The 18704-nt window shown below is 49.4% G+C and overlaps 2 protein-coding genes across 2 annotated transcripts; both read right to left on the bottom strand.

The window, feature by feature from the left end:
• Positions 1–11292: 11292 nt before the first annotated feature.
• Positions 11293–12795, bottom strand: LOC142072249 (uncharacterized). The gene is made up of 2 exons (XM_075128942.1): positions 12240–12795; positions 11293–11851 (listed from the first exon to the last, which is right to left on the bottom strand). The coding sequence occupies exons 1-2, from the start codon at positions 12793–12795 to the stop codon at positions 11310–11312; spliced, it is 1098 nt and encodes a 365-aa protein (XP_074985043.1). The 3' UTR covers positions 11293–11309.
• A 4019-nt stretch (positions 12796–16814) lies between these two features.
• LOC142072149 (uncharacterized) lies at positions 16815–18498 on the bottom strand. The gene is made up of 2 exons (XM_075128591.1): positions 17762–18498; positions 16815–17373 (listed from the first exon to the last, which is right to left on the bottom strand). Exons 1-2 carry the CDS (start codon positions 18339–18341, stop codon positions 16832–16834), a joined length of 1122 nt encoding a protein of 373 aa, XP_074984692.1. The 5' UTR covers positions 18342–18498; the 3' UTR covers positions 16815–16831.
• Between the last annotated feature and the right edge of the window lie 206 nt (positions 18499–18704).

The raw sequence follows: 18704 nt of genomic DNA, 5'->3' as shown, positions 1-18704 counted from the left end.
GTGAAGAGGATTTCCTGGGGAAATATCTAAGGAGAGATTAATGCAAATTCCCCATCATCAATTATGCCAAAATCTAGATTTTTAAACTATGCCATGAGGAGTGGGCAGTCTGCTGATTACCTGTTCCCAAAGACTTGAAAGGCCCCACTATATAAAGAAACAGCTGAACTGCCCAGTTGGGGTGTTGGCTCTGAATCTGAGATGTGTATTAATTTGTAACCAGAGAGAGAACCTAATTCTGGGTTTTAAAGGACTGACACCTACCAGAGCCCAAAGTTTGGAGTTGGGGCAATCTCTGATAAACTTTCTAGCATGTGTTTAGGTTCTTTTATTGGCTTTTAATGTTTTTCTGTAATGCTTTCACCTTAAGAATAAATATACTTGCTTAGAGAGAGCTGTGTGGTAACTGGTAACTACTGGAAAATTCTCTGTTCATAGCCTATGGAGAGGGAGCAAAGCACAGACACTGGCCTGTCTATTCCCTGGCAAGCCAGGCTGCTCATCACAATGTAGGCAGAGGACTGTGCGGCCTAGAAAAAGCTTAGTCAGGACAGAGTGAGATGTGGATCTTTGCTCAAAAGATGGGAGTTGGAAACCTTTACCAGGTTGCCCTTGAAAGACCAGAGAGGGGGAAATATAGGTGCAGTTATCCAGAACTGTTTCATGTATGGAATTAGAGAGTCACCCACCCCAGAATAGCCAATAGCCTGTTGCTTATGGGTCTCCACTTCCCAAGTCCCTACTCTGCCTGACTCCTTCTGTGGCAGCCTCACAGCTATTGTTAGAGCTGACAGGATTGCCGTGCAAACATACTCTTGCGTTCAGGCCATTTAATGGCAGGTTTCATACTAAATATTCGTACCTCAAACACACAACAAATGTACTTCATAGCCACTTCTGTCAGAAGAGCTGAACACAAATTTTTTTTTTTTTTGCTATTTTGGCATTGCGGATGCAACCAGGTGTTTTGGCATTGCTCCTACATCTTTAGTGGCCATGACATATCAAATTAATACTATGGAATTACAAGAACATGGATACGTTCTTAAATTTGTCAAATTTCTCTGATTTCACTAGGTGTTTCTATGCTGCCTATCTTCTTCCTGAAACAGTGTATTTTACCCACATAATGATAGACAAATACTTGTAAATGTCTAATATTGTTGTTGCAAATAGATAATTTAAACAAAAGATGATGTTTTTATTTTGGGTAAAGCTATTGAAAAGCAAAATATCCTAAGATTGTGAGCAGCTCATCACTCAAACTGGCTTTAAATGAGTTGCATGACAAGTTTCTTTCAAACAGATTCCCACACTGATGGCTTAGTTTCAAGGGAACAGAGTAATTTTCTTTGGTAGACTGATCTGAGTTGCTTCTCTGCTTATATTGCGCCATATCTTGTCTGCAAGATATGGCTATCAAAAACAATTTCTACAGATTTTATGCACCACTTTCACTCTTCCTATTGCTGAGCAAACTTCATTGACATAAGAAACAGGTACTAAAACACTTTACACTAATTTGTTCTGCTTATACACCGATAGGATGCTGGAATATCTAAGACTACGTTGTTGACCTGTTTGTTTTTCTTTGTCAAAATCAAGCAAAATACATAATTCAGAACTCTGGCAAGCAGTATGGTTATACCAGAAAATCTTCTATTCTTTAACAATATCAGCATCATAGCACACTTCAAAGATATTTCAGTTTTTTATAGTGAATCCTGGTCTATGGATTCACTGAAAGGAGAAAGTAATTTTGCCTCCCATAATGCATTTAAAGATCATTACAAATGAAAAAGTGGCATTGAAAGATTTGGATTCTTTAGAGTGAAGAACAGGCTTATGTTCTGACCCAATCATAGCTTCTTTGGGTGAAAACAGGTGTTATAGAAAAATTGATCTGTAATTCGTAGCATTGTCTCTTGATTAGAGGATTACCTGCTCTGTTGCATTTACATTCACATTTTTCTAAATAAACAATTCAAAGGATTGTTTTATCAAACATCTAAATATAAACATAGTCTTGCTTAATTCACAAGTTTACAAGTGAGGTACTCAAAGCATAGAATAGCATGTTACGTCTGTCTAATTTAAAAGACCAAGATAAAAAAAATTGGTATAGATCCATTTCTATGGAATGGCCCATATGAAGTTAAAACATTCATAGAACACCAGACAAGAGTTCTCAACCATCTTGCTCATTGTTAGATTTCAAAATACCAGCAAGTGTCACTACTGTTAGTCTGATAACCACCTCAAACATGAAAATCATTTCAAAATCCCGATGGTCTCAAATTCCAAAACTTATTAACCAGTTTTGCTCAAATTTCCCAAATGTTTACTTTTTGGCTGAAATAAAAGTACAGAATTTTTTTCCCAAAAGGATTTACTTTGATAAAACTATAAGTAATTGAAAAGGAGTGGGAAAGGATGTTGGTGTTCAACTTAAATATATTGTGTGTGCTACCACACCAACTATAATTTATTTTAAAGTGGAATGCAATAGTTTCCTCCTCCCCTCCTTTGCAAAGACTTTGCAAGCTATACATTCTTGTTATAACTTTCTATCAGTTTAAGAGGCTTTATTGTAGACGGGGAAATGGAAACTGAAAATGTATAAAAGACTTCCTTCAGTGTCTATCAATCCTGCATGTTCATTAAATATGAACAAAGACATCACATTTGTCTTGCATTAGCTCTTTGACATCAACAATCCTATGTAGTCCTTCCATTGCCACATAAGTGATATGTAAGAAATAAAACTCTCTATTGGGTGCCCCTGGATTCTGTTCATGTCCATTGCCTCCAAACACATAGAGATGTAGTGCAAGATGTGGAACAACAGCAATTATTAACTTGTGCAGTTGTTAAATTTCCTAGCAGACAACTTAAACATCCTTTCCGTATGTCTACACTACGGAATAAGGTCGAATTTATAGAAGTCGTTTTTTTAGAAATCGGTTTTATATATTCGAGTGTGTGTGTCCCCACAGAAAATGCTCTAAGTGCATTAACTCGGCGGAGCGCTTCCACAGTACCGAGGCTAGAGTTGACTTCCGGAGTGTTGCACTGTGGGTAGCTATCCCACAGTTCCTGCAGTCTCCACTGCCCATTGGAATTCTGGGTTGAAATCCCAATGCCTGATGGGGCTAAAACATTGTCGCGGGTGGTTCTGGGTACATATAGTCAGGCCCCCGTTCCCTCCCTCCGTGAAAGCAAGGGCAGACAATCGTTTCGCGCCTTTTTTCCTGAGTTACCTGTGCAGATGCCATACCACGGCAAGCATGGAGCCCGCTCAGGTAACCGTCACCCCATGACTCCTGGGTGCTGGCAGACGTGGTACGGCATTGCTACACAGTAGCAGCAACCCCTTGCCTTCTGGCAGCAGATGGTACAGTACGACTGGTAGCCGTCATCGTCATGTCCGAGGTGCTCCTGGCCACGTCGGCTGGGAGCGCCTGGACAGACATGGGCGCAGGGACTAAATTTGGAGTGACTTGACCAGGTCATTCTCTTTTTAGTCCTGCAGTCAGTCCCATTGAACCGTCTTCCGGTGAGCGGGCAGGCGATACGGACTGCTAGCAGTCGTACTGTACCATCTTCTGCCAGGCAGGCAAGAGATGTGGATGGCATGCAGTCCTTCTGCACAGTCTGCTGCCAGCCAAAGATGTAAAAAATAGATGGAGTGGATCAAAACAAGAAATAGAACAGATTTGTTCTGTATTCATTTGCTTCCCCCCTCCCCCGTCTAGGGGACTCATTCTTCTAGGTCACACTGCAGTCACTCACAGAGAAGGTGCAGCGAGGTAAATCTAGCCATGTATCAATCAGAGGCCAGGCTAACCTTCCTGTTCCAATAAGAACGATAACTTAGGTGCACCATTTCTTATTGGAACCCTCCGTGAAGTCCTGCCTGAAATACTCCTTGATGTAAAGACGCCCCCTTTGTTGATTTTAGCTCCCTGAAGCCAACCCTGTAAGCCGTGTCGTCAGTCGCCCCTCCCTCCGTCAGAGCAACGGCAGACAATCGTTCCACGCCTTTTTTCTATGCGGACGCCATACCAAGGCAAGCATGGAGGCCGCTCAGCTCACTTTGGCAATTAGGAGCACATTAAACACCACACGCATTATCCAGCAGTATATGCAGCACCGGAACCTGGCAAAGCGACACCGGGCAAGGAGGCGATGTCAGCGCGGTCATGTGAGTGATCAGGACAGGGACACAGATTTCTCTGAAAGCATGGGCCCTGCCAATGCATGCATCATGGTGCTAATGGGGCAGGTTCATGCTGTGGAACGCCGATTCTGGACTCAGGAAACAAGCACAGACTGGCGGGACCGCATAGTGTTGCAGATCTGGGACGATTCCCAGTGGCTGCGAAACTTTCGCATGCGTAAGGGCACTTTCATGGAACTTTGTGACTTGCTTTCGCCTGACCTGAGGCGCATGAATACCAAGATGAGAGCAGCCCTCACAGTTGAGAAGCGAGTGGCGAAAGCCCTGTGTAAGCTTGCAATGCCAGATAGCTACCGGTCAGTTGGGAATCAATTTGGAGTGGGAAAATCTACTGTGGGGGCTGCTGTGATGCAAGTAGCCCACACAATCAAAGATCTGCTGATATCAAGGGTAGTGACCCTGGGAAATGTGCAGGTCATAGTGGATGGCTTTGCTGCAATGGGATTCCCTAACTGTGGTGGGGCCATAGACGGAACCCATATCCCTATCTTGGCACCGGAGCACCAAGCCGCCGAGTACATAAACCGCAAAGGGTACTTTTCAATAGTGCTGCAAGCTCTGGTGGATCACAAGGGACGTTTCACCAGCATCAACGTGGGATGGCCGGGAAAGGTGCATGATGCTCACATCTTCAGGAACTCTGGTCTGTTTCAAAAGCTGCAGGAAGGGACTTTATTCCCAGACCAGAAAATAACTAACTGGGGATGTTGAAATGCCTATATGTATCCTTGGGGACCCAGCCTACCCCTTAATGCCATGGCTCATGAAGCCATACACAGGCAGCCTGGACAGTAGTCAGGAGCTGTTCAACTACAGGCTGAGCAAGTGCAGAATGGTGGTAGAATGTGCATTTGGACGTTTAAAGGCGCGCTGGCGCAGTTTACTGACTCGATTAGACCTCAGCGAAACCAATATTCCCACTGTTATTACTGCTTGCTGTGTGCTCCACAATATCTGTGAGAGTAAGGGGGAGACGTTTATGGTGGGGTGGGAGGTTGAGGCAAATCGCCTGGCTGCTGGTTACGCGCAGCCAGACACCAGGGCGGTTAGAAGAGTACAGGAGGGCGCGGTACGCATCCGAGAAGCTTTGAAAACCAGTTTCATGACTGGCCAGGCTACGGTGTGAAAGTTCTCTTTGTTTCTCCTTGATGAAACCCCCCGCCCCTTGGTTCACTCTACTTCCCTGTAAGCTAACCACCCGCCCCTCCTCCCTTCAATCACCGCTTGCAGAGGAAATAAAGTCATTGTTGCTTCACATTCATGCATTCTTTATTCATTCATCACACAAATAGGGGGATGACTACCAAGGTAGCCCAGGAGGGGTGGTGGAGGAGGGAAGGAAAATGCCACACAGCACTTTAAGCACAGCACTTTAAAAGTTTACAACTTTAAAATTTATTGAATGACAGCCTTCTTTTTTTTTGGGGCAATCCTCTGTGCTGGAGTGGCTGGTTGGCCGGAGGCCCCCCCACCGCGTTCTTGGGCGTCTGGGTGTGGAGGCTATGGAACTTGGGGAGGAGGGTGGTTGGTTACAGAGGGGCTGCAGTGGCAGTCTGTGCTCCAGCTGCCTTTGCTGCAGCTCAACCATACACTGGAGCATACTGGTTTGGTCCTGCAGCAGCCTCAGCATTGAATCCTGCCTCCTCTCATCACGCTGCCACCACATTTGAGCTTCAGCCCTCTCTTCAGTCCGCCACCTCTCCTCCCGGTCATTTTGTGCTTTCCTGCACTCTGACATTATTTGCCTCCATGCATTCGTCTGTGCTCTGTCAGTGTGGGAGGACAGCATGAGCTCGGAGAACATTTCATCGCGAGTGTGTTTTTTTTTCTTTCTAAGCTTCACTAGCCTCTGGGAAGGAGAAGATCCTGTGATCATTGAAACACATGCAGCTGGTGGAGAAAAAAAAAGGGACAGCGGTATTTAAAAAGACACATTTTATAAAACAGTGGCTACAGTCTTTCAGGGTAAACCTTGCTGTTAACATTACATACATAGCACATGTGCTTTCGTTACAAGGTCGCGTTTTGCCTCCCCCCACCGCGTGACTACCCCCTCAACCTTCCCCCCCCCCCCGTGGCTAACAGCGGGGAACATTTCTGTTTAGCCACAGGCAAACAGCCCAGCAGGAATGGGCTCCTCTGCGTGTCCCCTGAAGAAAAGCACTCTCTTTCAACCAGGTGACCATGAATTATATCTCACTCTCCTGAGGATAACACAGAGAGATAAAGAACAGATGTTGTCTGAATGCCAGCAAACATACACTGCAATGCTTTGTTCTACATGATTCCCGAGGACGTGTTACTGGCCTGGAGTGGTAAAGTGTCCTACCATGAAGGACGCAATAAGGCTGCCCTCCCCAGAAACCTTTTGCAAAGGCTTTAGGACTACATCTAGGAGAACCGCGAATGCCAGGGCAAAGTAATCCTTTCACATGCTTGTTTTTAAACCATGTATAGTATTTTAAAAGGTACACTCACCAGAGGTCCCTTCTCCGCCTGCTGGATCCAGGAGGCAGCCTTGGGTGGGTTCGGGGGGTACTGGCTCCAGGTCCAGGGTGAGAAACAGTTCCTGGCTGTCGGGAAAACCGGTTTCTCCGCTTGCTTGCTGTGAGCTATCTACAACCTCCTCCTCATCATCATCTTCTTCGTCCCCAAAACCTGCTTCCGTATTGCCTCCATCTCCATTGAAGGAGTCAAACAACATGGCTGGGGTAGTGGTGGCTGAACCCCCTAAAATGGCATGCAGCTCATCATAGAAGCGGCATGTTTGGGGCTCTGACCCGGAGCGGCCGTTTGCCTCTCTGGTTTTCTGGTAGGCTTGCCTCAGCTCCTTCAGTTTCACGCGGCACTGCTTAGGGTCCCTGTTATGGCCTCTGTCCTTCATACCCTGGGAGATTTTGACAAAGGTTTTGGCATTTCGAAAACTGGAACGGAGTTCTGATAGCACGGATTCCTCTCCCCAAACAGCGATCAGATCCTGTACCTCCCATTCTGTCCATGCTGGAGCTCTTTTGCGATTCTGGGACTCCATCATGGTCACCTGTTCTGATGAGCTCTGCATGGTCACCTGCAGCTTGCCACACTGGCCAAACAGGAAATGAGATTCAAAAGTTCGCGGTTCTTTTCCTGTCTACCTGGCCAATGCATCTGAGTTGAGAGTGCTGTCCAGAGCGGTCACAATGGAGCACTCTGGGATAGCTCCCGGAGGCCAATACCATCGAATTGTGTCCACAGTACCCCAAATTCGAGCCGGCAATGTTGATTTAAGCGCTAATCCACTTGTCAGGGGTGGAGTAAGGAAATCGATTTTAAGAGCCCTTTAAGGGTATGTCTACACTACGGAATAAGGTCGAATTTATAGAAGTCGGTTTTTTAGAAATCGGTTTTATAAATTCGAGTGTGTGTGTCCCCACAGTAAATGCTCTAAGTGCATTAAGTGCATTAACTCGGCGGAGCGCTTCCACAGTACCGAGGCAAGCGTCGACTTCCGGAGCGTTGCACTGTGGGTAGCTATCCCACAGTTCCCGCAGTCTCCGCTGCCCATTGGAATTCTGGGTTGAGATCCCAATGCCTGATGGGGCTAAAACATTGTCGCGGGTGGTTCTGGGTACATATCGTCAGCCTCCCGTTCCCTCCCTCCCCCCGTGAAAGCAAGGGCAGACAATCATTTCGCGCCTTTTTTCCTGAGTTACCTGTGCAGACGCCATACCATGGCAAGCATGGAGCCCGCTCAGGTAACCGTCACCCTATGTCTCCTGGGTGCTGGCAGACGCGGTACGGCATTGCTACACAGTAGCAGCAACCCCTTGCCTTGTGGCAGCAGACGGTACAGTACGACTGGTAGCCGTCATCGTCATGTCTGAGGTGCTCCTGGTCGCCTCTGTGAGGTCGATCAGGAGCGCCTGGGCAGACATGGGCACAGGGACTAAATTTGGAGTGACTTGACCAGGTCATTCTCTTTAGTCCTGCAGTCAGTCCTATTGAACCGTCTTATGGTGAGCGGGCAGGCGATACGGACTGCTAGCAGTCGTGCTGTACCATCTTCTGCCGAGCAGTCATGAGATGTGGATGGCATGCAGTCCGTCTGCTGCCAGCCAAAGATGTAAAAGATAGATGGAGTGGGTCAAAACAAGAAATAGACCAGATTTGTTTTGTACTCATTTGCTTCCCCCCCTCCCCTGTCTAGGGGACTCATTCTTCTAGATCACACTGCAGTCAAGGTGCAGCGAGGTAAATCTAGCCATGTATCAATCAGAGGCCAGGCTAACCTTCTTGCTCCAATAAGGACAATAACTTAGGTGCACCATTTCTTATTGGAACCCTCTGTGAAGTCCTGCCTGAAATACTCCTTGATGTAAAGCCACCCCCTTTGTTGATTTTAGCTCCCTGAAGCCAACCCTGTAAGCGCCCCTCCCAGCGTCAGAGCAATGGCAAACAATCGGGCATCTGAGAGTGCTGTCCAGAGCAGTCACAATGGAGCGCTCTGATGGGGCTAAAACATTGTCGCGGGTGGTTCTGGGTACGTGTCGTCAGGCCCCCGTTCCCTCCCTCCCTCCGTGAAAGCAAGGGCAGACAATCATTTCGCGCCTTTTTTCCTGAGTTACCTGTGCAGACGCCATACCACAGCAAGCATGGAGCCCGCTCAGGTAACCGTCACCCTATGTCTCCTGGGTGCTGGCAGACGCGGTACGGCTTTGCTGCACAGTAGCAGCAACCCCTTGCCTTCTGGCAGCAGACGGTGCAATACGATTGGTAGTCGTCCTCATCGTGTCCGAGGTGCTCCTGGCCGCGTCGGCTGGGAGCGCCTGGGCAGACATGGGCGCAGGGACTAAATTTGGAGTGACTTGACCAGGTCATTCTCTTTAGTCCTGCAGTCAGTCCTATTGAACCGTCTTATGGTGAGCAGGCAGGCGATACGGACTGCTAGCAGTCGTACTGTACCATCTTCTGCCAGGCAGGCAAGAGATGAGGATTGCTAGCAGTCGTATTGCACCATCTTCTGCCAGGCAGGCAAGAGATGGGGATGGCTAGCAGGCGTACTGTACCATCTTCTGCCAAGCAGCCATGAGATGTGGATGGCATGCAGTCCTTCTGCACCGTCTGCTGCCAGCCAAAGATGTAAAAGATAGATGGAGTGGGTCAAAACAAGAAATAGACCAGATTTGTTTTGTACTCATTTGCCTCCTCCCCTGTCTAGGGGACTCATTCCTCTAGGTCACACTGCAGTCACTCACAGAGAAGGTGCAGCGAGGTAAATCTAGCCATGTATCAATCAGAGGCCAGGCTAACCTCCTTGTTCCAATAACAACGATAACTTAGGTGCACCATTTCTTATTGGAACCCTCCGTGCAGTCCTGCCTGAAATACTCCTTGATGTACAGGCACCCCCTTTGTTGATTTTAGCTCCCTGAAGCCAACCCTGTAAGCCGTGTCGTCAGTCGCCCCTCCCTCCGTCAGAGCAACGGCAGACAATCGTTCCGCGCCTTTTTTCTGTGCGGACGCCATACCACGGCAAGCATGGAGCCCGCTCAGCTCACTTTGGCAATTAGGAGCACATTAACCACCACACGCATTATTCAGCAGTATATGCAGCACCAAAACATGGCAACGCGATACCGGGCGAGGAGGCGACGTCAGCGCGGTCCCGTGAGTGATCAGGACATGGACACAGATTTCTCTGAAAGCATGGGCCCTGACAATGCATGCATCATGGTGCTAATGGGGCAGGTTCATGCTGTGGAACGCCGATTCTGGGCTCGGGAAACAAGCACAGACTGGTGGGACCGCATAGTGTTGCAGGTCTGGGACGATTCCCAGTGGCTACGAAACTTTCGCATGCGTAAGGGCACTTTCATGGAACTTTGTGACTTGCTTTCCCCTGTCCTGAAGCGCATGAATACCAAGATGAGAGCAGCCCTCACAGTTGAGAAGCGAGTGGCGATAGCCCTGTGGAAGCTTGCAACGCCAGACAGCTACCGGTCAGTTGGGAATCAATTTGGAGTGGGCAAATCTACTGTGGGGGCTGCTGTGATGCAAGTAGCCCACGCAATCAAAGATCTGCTGATATCAAGGGTAGTGACCCTGGGAAATGTGCAGGTCATAGTGGATGGCTTTGCTGCAATGGGATTCCCTAACTGTGGTGGGGCTATAGATGGAACCCATATCCCTATCTTGGCACCGGAGCACCAAGCCGCCGAGTACATAAACCGCAAGGGGTACTTTTCAATAGTGCTGCAAGCTCTGGTGGATCACAAGGGACGTTTCACCAACATCAACGTGGGATGGCCGGGAAAGGTGCATGATGCTCGCATCTTCAGGAACTCTGGTCTGTTTCAAAAGCTGCAGGAAGGGACTTTATTCCCAGACCAGAAAATAACTGTTGGGGATGTTGAAATGCCTATATGTATCCTTGGGGACCCAGCCTACCCCTTAATGCCATGGCTCATGAAGCCGTACACAGGCAGCCTGGACAGTGGTCAGGAGCTGTTCAACTACAGGCTGAGCAAGTGCAGAATGGTGGTAGAATGTGCATTTGGACGTTTAAAGGCGCGCTGGCGCAGTTTATTGACTCGCTTAGACCTCAGCGAAACCAATATTCCCACTGTTATTACTGCTTGCTGTGTGCTCCACAATATCTGTGAGAGTAAGGGGGAGACGTTTATGGCGGGGTGGGAGGTTGAGGCAAATCGCCTGGCTGCTGGTTACGCGCAGCCAGACACCAGGGCGGTTAGAAGAGCACAGGAGGGCGCGGTACGCATCAGAGAAGCTTTGAAAAACAGTTTCATGACTGGCCAGGCTACGGTGTAAAAGTTCTGTTTGTTTCTCCTTGATGAACCCCCCCGCCCCTTGGTTCACTCTACTTCCCTGTAAGCTAACCACCCTCCCCTCCTCCCTTTAATCATTGCTTGCAGAGCCAATAAAGTCATTGCTGCTTCACAGTCATGCATTCGTTATTCATTCATCACACAAATAGGGGGATGACTACCAAGGTATCCCAGGAGGGGTGGTGGAGGAGGGAAGGAAAATGCCACACAGCACTTTAAGCACAGCACTTTAAAAGTTTACAACTTTAAAATTTATTGAATGACAGCCTTCTTTTTTTTGGGCAATCCTCTGTGGGGGAGTGGCTGGTTGGCCGGAGGCCTCCCCACCGTGTTCTTGGGCGTCTGGGTGTGGAGGCTATGGAACTTGGGGAGGAGGGCGGTTGGTTACAGAGGGGCTGCAGTGGCAGTCTGTGCTCCAGCTGCCTTTGCTGCAGCTCAACCATACACTGGAGCATACTGGTTTGGTCCTGCAGCAGCCTCAGCATTGAATCCTGCCTCCTCTCATCACGCTGCCGCCACCTTTGAGCTTCAGCCCTGTCTTCAGCCCGCCACTTACTCTCTTCAGCCCGCCACTTACTCTCTTCAGCCCTCCACCTCTCCTCCCGGTCATTTTGTGCTTTCCTGCACTCTGACATTATTTGCCTCCACGCATTCGTCTGTGCTCTGTCAGTGTGGGAGGACAGCATGAGCTCGGAGAACATTTCATCGCGAGTGCGTTTTTTTTTCTTCCTAAGCTTCACTAGCCTCTGGGAAGGAGAAGATCCTGTGATCATTGAAACACATGCAGCTGGTGGAGAAAAAAAAAGGGACAGCGGTATTTAAAAAGACACATTTTATAAAACAGTGGCTACACTCTTTCAGGGTAAACCTTGAAAGTTAACATTACATACATAGCACATGTGCTTTCGTTACAAGGTCGCATTTTGCCTCCTCCCACCGCGTGAACGGATTTTGGTTGAATGCCAGCAAACATACACTGCAATGCTTTGTTCTACAGTGATTCCCCAGTACGTGTTGCTGGCCTGGAGTGGTAAAGTGTCCTACCATGAAGGACGAAATAAGGCTGCCCTCCCCAGAAACCTTTTGCAAAGGCAGAACCGCAAATGCCAGGGCAAAGTAATCCTTTCACATGCTTGCTTTTAAACCATGTATAGCATTTTAAAAGGTACACTCACCAGAGGTCCCTTCTCCGCCTGCTGAGTCCAGGAGGCAGCCTTGGGTGGGTTCGGGGGGTACTGGCTCCAGGTCTAGGGTGAGAAACAGTTCCTGGCTGTCGGGAAAACCGGTTTCTCCGCTTGCTTGCTGTGAGCTATCTACAACCTCCTCCTCATCATCATCTTCTTCGTCCCCAAAACCTGCTTCCGTATTGCCTCCATCTCCATTGAAGGAGTCAAACAACATGGCTGGGGTAGTGGTGGCTGAACCCCCTAAAATGGCATGCAGCTCATCATAGAAGCGGCATGTTTGGGGCTCTGACCCGGAGCGGCCGTTTGCCTCTCTGGTTTTCTGGTAGGCTTGCCTCAGCTCCTTCAGTTTCACGCGGCACTGCTTAGGGTCCCTGTTATGGCCTCTGTCCTTCATACCCTGGGAGATTTTGACAAAGGTTTTGGCATTTCGAAAACTGGAACGGAGTTCTGATAGCACGGATTCCTCTCCCCAAACAGCGATCAGATCCTGTACCTCCCATTCTGTCCATGCTGGAGCTCTTTTGCGATTCTGGGACTCCATCATGGTCACCTGTTCTGATGAGCTCTGCATGGTCACCTGCAGCTTGCCACACTGGCCAAACAGGAAATGAGATTCAAAAGTTAGCGGTTCTTTTCCTGTCTACCTGGCCAATGCATCTGAGTTGAGAGTGCTGTCCAGAGCGGTCACAATGGAGCACTCTGGGATAGCTCCCGGAGGCCAATACCATCGAATTGTGTCCACAGTACCCCAAATTCGAGCCGGCAATGTTGATTTAAGCGCTAATCCACTTGTCAGGGGTGGAGTAAGGAAATCGATTTTAAGAGCCCTTTAAGGGTATGTCTACACTACGGAATAAGGTCGAATTTATAGAAGTCGGTTTTTTAGAAATCGGTTTTATAAATTCGAGTGTGTGTGTCCCCACAGTAAATGCTCTAAGTGCATTAAGTGCATTAACTCGGCGGAGCGCTTCCACAGTACCGAGGCAAGCGTCGACTTCCGGAGCGTTGCACTGTGGGTAGCTATCCCACAGTTCCCGCAGTCTCCGCTGCCCATTGGAATTCTGGGTTGAGATCCCAATGCCTGATGGGGCTAAAACATTGTCGCGGGTGGTTCTGGGTACATATCGTCAGCCTCCCGTTCCCTCCCTCCCCCCGTGAAAGCAAGGGCAGACAATCATTTCGCGCCTTTTTTCCTGAGTTACCTGTGCAGATGCCATACCATGGCAAGCATGGAGCCCGCTCAGGTAACCGTCACCCTATGTCTCCTGGGTGCTGGCAGACGCGGTACGGCATTGCTACACAGTAGCAGCAACCCCTTGCCTTGTGGCAGCAGACGGTACAGTACGACTGGTAGCCGTCATCGTCATGTCTGAGGTGCTCCTGGTCGCCTCTGTGAGGTCGATCAGGAGCGCCTGGGCAGACATGGGCACAGGGACTAAATTTGGAGTGACTTGACCAGGTCATTCTCTTTAGTCCTGCAGTCAGTCCTATTGAACCGTCTTATGGTGAGCGGGCAGGCGATACGGACTGCTAGCAGTCGTGCTGTACCATCTTCTGCCGAGCAGTCATGAGATGTGGATGGCATGCAGTCCGTCTGCTGCCAGCCAAAGATGTAAAAGATAGATGGAGTGGGTCAAAACAAGAAATAGACCAGATTTGTTTTGTACTCATTTGCTTCCCCCCCCTCCCCTGTCTAGGGGACTCATTCTTCTAGATCACACTGCAGTCAAGGTGCAGCGAGGTAAATCTAGCCATGTATCAATCAGAGGCCAGGCTAACCTTCTTGCTCCAATAAGGACAATAACTTAGGTGCACCATTTCTTATTGGAACCCTCTGTGAAGTCCTGCCTGAAATACTCCTTGATGTAAAGCCACCCCCTTTGTTGATTTTAGCTCCCTGAAGCCAACCCTGTAAGCGCCCCTCCCAGCGTCAGAGCAATGGCAAACAATCGGGCATCTGAGAGTGCTGTCCAGAGCAGTCACAATGGAGCGCTCTGATGGGGCTAAAACATTGTCGCGGGTGGTTCTGGGTACGTGTCGTCAGGCCCCCGTTCCCTCCCTCCCTCCGTGAAAGCAAGGGCAGACAATCATTTCGCGCCTTTTTTCCTGAGTTACCTGTGCAGACGCCATACCACAGCAAGCATGGAGCCCGCTCAGGTAACCGTCACCCTATGTCTCCTGGGTGCTGGCAGACGCGGTACGGCTTTGCTGCACAGTAGCAGCAACCCCTTGCCTTCTGGCAGCAGACGGTGCAATACGATTGGTAGTCGTCCTCATCGTGTCCGAGGTGCTCCTGGCCGCGTCGGCTGGGAGCGCCTGGGCAGACATGGGCGCAGGGACTAAATTTGGAGTGACTTGACCAGGTCATTCTCTTTAGTCCTGCAGTCAGTCCTATTGAACCGTCTTATGGTGAGCAGGCAGGCGATACGGACTGCTAGCAGTCGTACTGTACCATCTTCTGCCAGGCAGGCAAGAGATGAGGATTGCTAGCAGTCGTATTGCACCATCTTCTGCCAGGCAGGCAAGAGATGGGGATGGCTAGCAGGCGTACTGTACCATCTTCTGCCAAGCAGCCATGAGATGTGGATGGCATGCAGTCCTTCTGCACCGTCTGCTGCCAGCCAAAGATGTAAAAGATAGATGGAGTGGGTCAAAACAAGAAATAGACCAGATTTGTTTTGTACTCATTTGCCTCCTCCCCTGCCTAGGGGACTCATTCCTCTAGGTCACACTGCAGTCACTCACAGAGAAGGTGCAGCGAGGTAAATCTAGCCATGTATCAATCAGAGGCCAGGCTAACCTCCTTGTTCCAATAACAACGATAACTTAGGTGCACCATTTCTTATTGGAACCCTCCGTGCAGTCCTGCCTGAAATACTCCTTGATGTACAGGCACCCCCTTTGTTGATTTTAGCTCCCTGAAGCCAACCCTGTAAGCCGTGTCGTCAGTCGCCCCTCCCTCCGTCAGAGCAACGGCAGACAATCGTTCCGCGCCTTTTTTCTGTGCGGACGCCATACCACGGCAAGCATGGAGCCCGCTCAGCTCACTTTGGCAATTAGGAGCACATTAACCACCACACGCATTATTCAGCAGTATATGCAGCACCAAAACATGGCAACGCGATACCGGGCGAGGAGGCGACGTCAGCGCGGTCCCGTGAGTGATCAGGACATGGACACAGATTTCTCTGAAAGCATGGGCCCTGACAATGCATGCATCATGGTGCTAATGGGGCAGGTTCATGCTGTGGAACGCCGATTCTGGGCTCGGGAAACAAGCACAGACTGGTGGGACCGCATAGTGTTGCAGGTCTGGGACGATTCCCAGTGGCTACGAAACTTTCGCATGCGTAAGGGCACTTTCATGGAACTTTGTGACTTGCTTTCCCCTGTCCTGAAGCGCATGAATACCAAGATGAGAGCAGCCCTCACAGTTGAGAAGCGAGTGGCGATAGCCCTGTGGAAGCTTGCAACGCCAGACAGCTACCGGTCAGTTGGGAATCAATTTGGAGTGGGCAAATCTACTGTGGGGGCTGCTGTGATGCAAGTAGCCCACGCAATCAAAGATCTGCTGATATCAAGGGTAGTGACCCTGGGAAATGTGCAGGTCATAGTGGATGGCTTTGCTGCAATGGGATTCCCTAACTGTGGTGGGGCTATAGATGGAACCCATATCCCTATCTTGGCACCGGAGCACCAAGCCGCCGAGTACATAAACCGCAAGGGGTACTTTTCAATAGTGCTGCAAGCTCTGGTGGATCACAAGGGACGTTTCACCAACATCAACGTGGGATGGCCGGGAAAGGTGCATGATGCTCGCATCTTCAGGAACTCTGGTCTGTTTCAAAAGCTGCAGGAAGGGACTTTATTCCCAGACCAGAAAATAACTGTTGGGGATGTTGAAATGCCTATATGTATCCTTGGGGACCCAGCCTACCCCTTAATGCCATGGCTCATGAAGCCGTACACAGGCAGCCTGGACAGTGGTCAGGAGCTGTTCAACTACAGGCTGAGCAAGTGCAGAATGGTGGTAGAATGTGCATTTGGACGTTTAAAGGCGCGCTGGCGCAGTTTATTGACTCGCTTAGACCTCAGCGAAACCAATATTCCCACTGTTATTACTGCTTGCTGTGTGCTCCACAATATCTGTGAGAGTAAGGGGGAGACGTTTATGGCGGGGTGGGAGGTTGAGGCAAATCGCCTGGCTGCTGGTTACGCGCAGCCAGACACCAGGGCGGTTAGAAGAGCACAGGAGGGCGCGGTACGCATCAGAGAAGCTTTGAAAAACAGTTTCATGACTGGCCAGGCTACGGTGTAAAAGTTCTGTTTGTTTCTCCTTGATGAACCCCCCCGCCCCTTGGTTCACTCTACTTCCCTGTAAGCTAACCACCCTCCCCTCCTCCCTTTAATCATTGCTTGCAGAGCCAATAAAGTCATTGCTGCTTCACAGTCATGCATTCGTTATTCATTCATCACACAAATAGGGGGATGACTACCAAGGTATCCCAGGAGGGGTGGTGGAGGAGGGAAGGAAAATGCCACACAGCACTTTAAGCACAGCACTTTAAAAGTTTACAACTTTAAAATTTATTGAATGACAGCCTTCTTTTTTTTGGGCAATCCTCTGTGGGGGAGTGGCTGGTTGGCCGGAGGCCTCCCCACCGTGTTCTTGGGCGTCTGGGTGTGGAGGCTATGGAACTTGGGGAGGAGGGCGGTTGGTTACAGAGGGGCTGCAGTGGCAGTCTGTGCTCCAGCTGCCTTTGCTGCAGCTCAACCATACACTGGAGCATACTGGTTTGGTCCTGCAGCAGCCTCAGCATTGAATCCTGCCTCCTCTCATCACGCTGCCGCCACCTTTGAGCTTCAGCCCTGTCTTCAGCCCGCCACTTACTCTCTTCAGCCCGCCACTTACTCTCTTCAGCCCTCCACCTCTCCTCCCGGTCATTTTGTGCTTTCCTGCACTCTGACATTATTTGCCTCCACGCATTCGTCTGTGCTCTGTCAGTGTGGGAGGACAGCATGAGCTCGGAGAACATTTCATCGCGAGTGCGTTTTTTTTTCTTCCTAAGCTTCACTAGCCTCTGGGAAGGAGAAGATCCTGTGATCATTGAAACACATGCAGCTGGTGGAGAAAAAAAAAGGGACAGCGGTATTTAAAAAGACACATTTTATAAAACAGTGGCTACACTCTTTCAGGGTAAACCTTGAAAGTTAACATTACATACATAGCACATGTGCTTTCGTTACAAGGTCGCATTTTGCCTCCTCCCACCGCGTGAACGGATTTTGGTTGAATGCCAGCAAACATACACTGCAATGCTTTGTTCTACAGTGATTCCCCAGTACGTGTTGCTGGCCTGGAGTGGTAAAGTGTCCTACCATGAAGGACGAAATAAGGCTGCCCTCCCCAGAAACCTTTTGCAAAGGCAGAACCGCAAATGCCAGGGCAAAGTAATCCTTTCACATGCTTGCTTTTAAACCATGTATAGCATTTTAAAAGGTACACTCACCAGAGGTCCCTTCTCCGCCTGCTGAGTCCAGGAGGCAGCCTTGGGTGGGTTCGGGGGGTACTGGCTCCAGGTCTAGGGTGAGAAACAGTTCCTGGCTGTCGGGAAAACCGGTTTCTCCGCTTGCTTGCTGTGAGCTATCTACAACCTCCTCCTCATCATCTTCTTCGTCCCCAAAACCTACTTCTGTATTGCCTCCATCTCCATTGAAGGAGTCAAACAACACGGCTGGGGTAGTGGTGGCTGAACCCCCTAAAATGGCATGCAGCTCATCATAGAAGCGGCATGTTTGGGGCTCTGACCCAGAGCGGCCGTTTGCCTCTCTGGTTTTCTGGTAGGCTTGCCTCAGCTCCTTCAGTTTCACGCGGCACTGCTTCGGGTCCCTGTTATGGCCTCTGTCCTTCATGCCCTGGGAGATTTTCAGAAAGGTTTTGGCATTTCGAAAACTGGAACGGAGTTCTGATAGCACGGATTCCTCTCCCCAAACAGCGATCAGATCCCGTACCTCCCGTTCAGTCCATGCTGGAGCTCTTTTGCGATTCTGGGACTCCATCATGGTCACCTCTGCTGATGAGCTCTGCATGGTCACCTGCAGCTTGCCACGCTGGCCAAACAGGAAATGAGATTCAAAAGTTCGCGGTTCTTTTCCTGTCTACCTGGCCAGTGCATCTGAGTTGAGAGCGCTGTCCAGAGCGGTCAGAATGGAGCACTCTGGGATAGCTCCCGGAGGCCAATACCATCGAATTGTGTCCACAGTACCCCAAATTCGAGCCGGCAAGGTCGATTTAAGCGCTAATCCACTTGTCAGGGGTGGAGTAAGGAAATCGATTTTAAGAGCCCTTTAAGTCGAAATAAAGGGCTTCATTGTGTGGACGGGTGCAGGTTTAAATCGATTTAACGCTGCTAAATTCGATCTAAAGTCCTAGTGTAGACCAGGGCTAAGTCG

Source organism: Caretta caretta, chromosome 5 (genome assembly GCF_965140235.1).
Source record: "Caretta caretta isolate rCarCar2 chromosome 5, rCarCar1.hap1, whole genome shotgun sequence".
NCBI classification, from domain to species: Eukaryota; Metazoa; Chordata; order Testudines; family Cheloniidae; genus Caretta; species Caretta caretta.
Note: the sequence above shows the minus strand (reverse complement) of the source record. Positions and strands in the feature narration are given on the sequence as shown.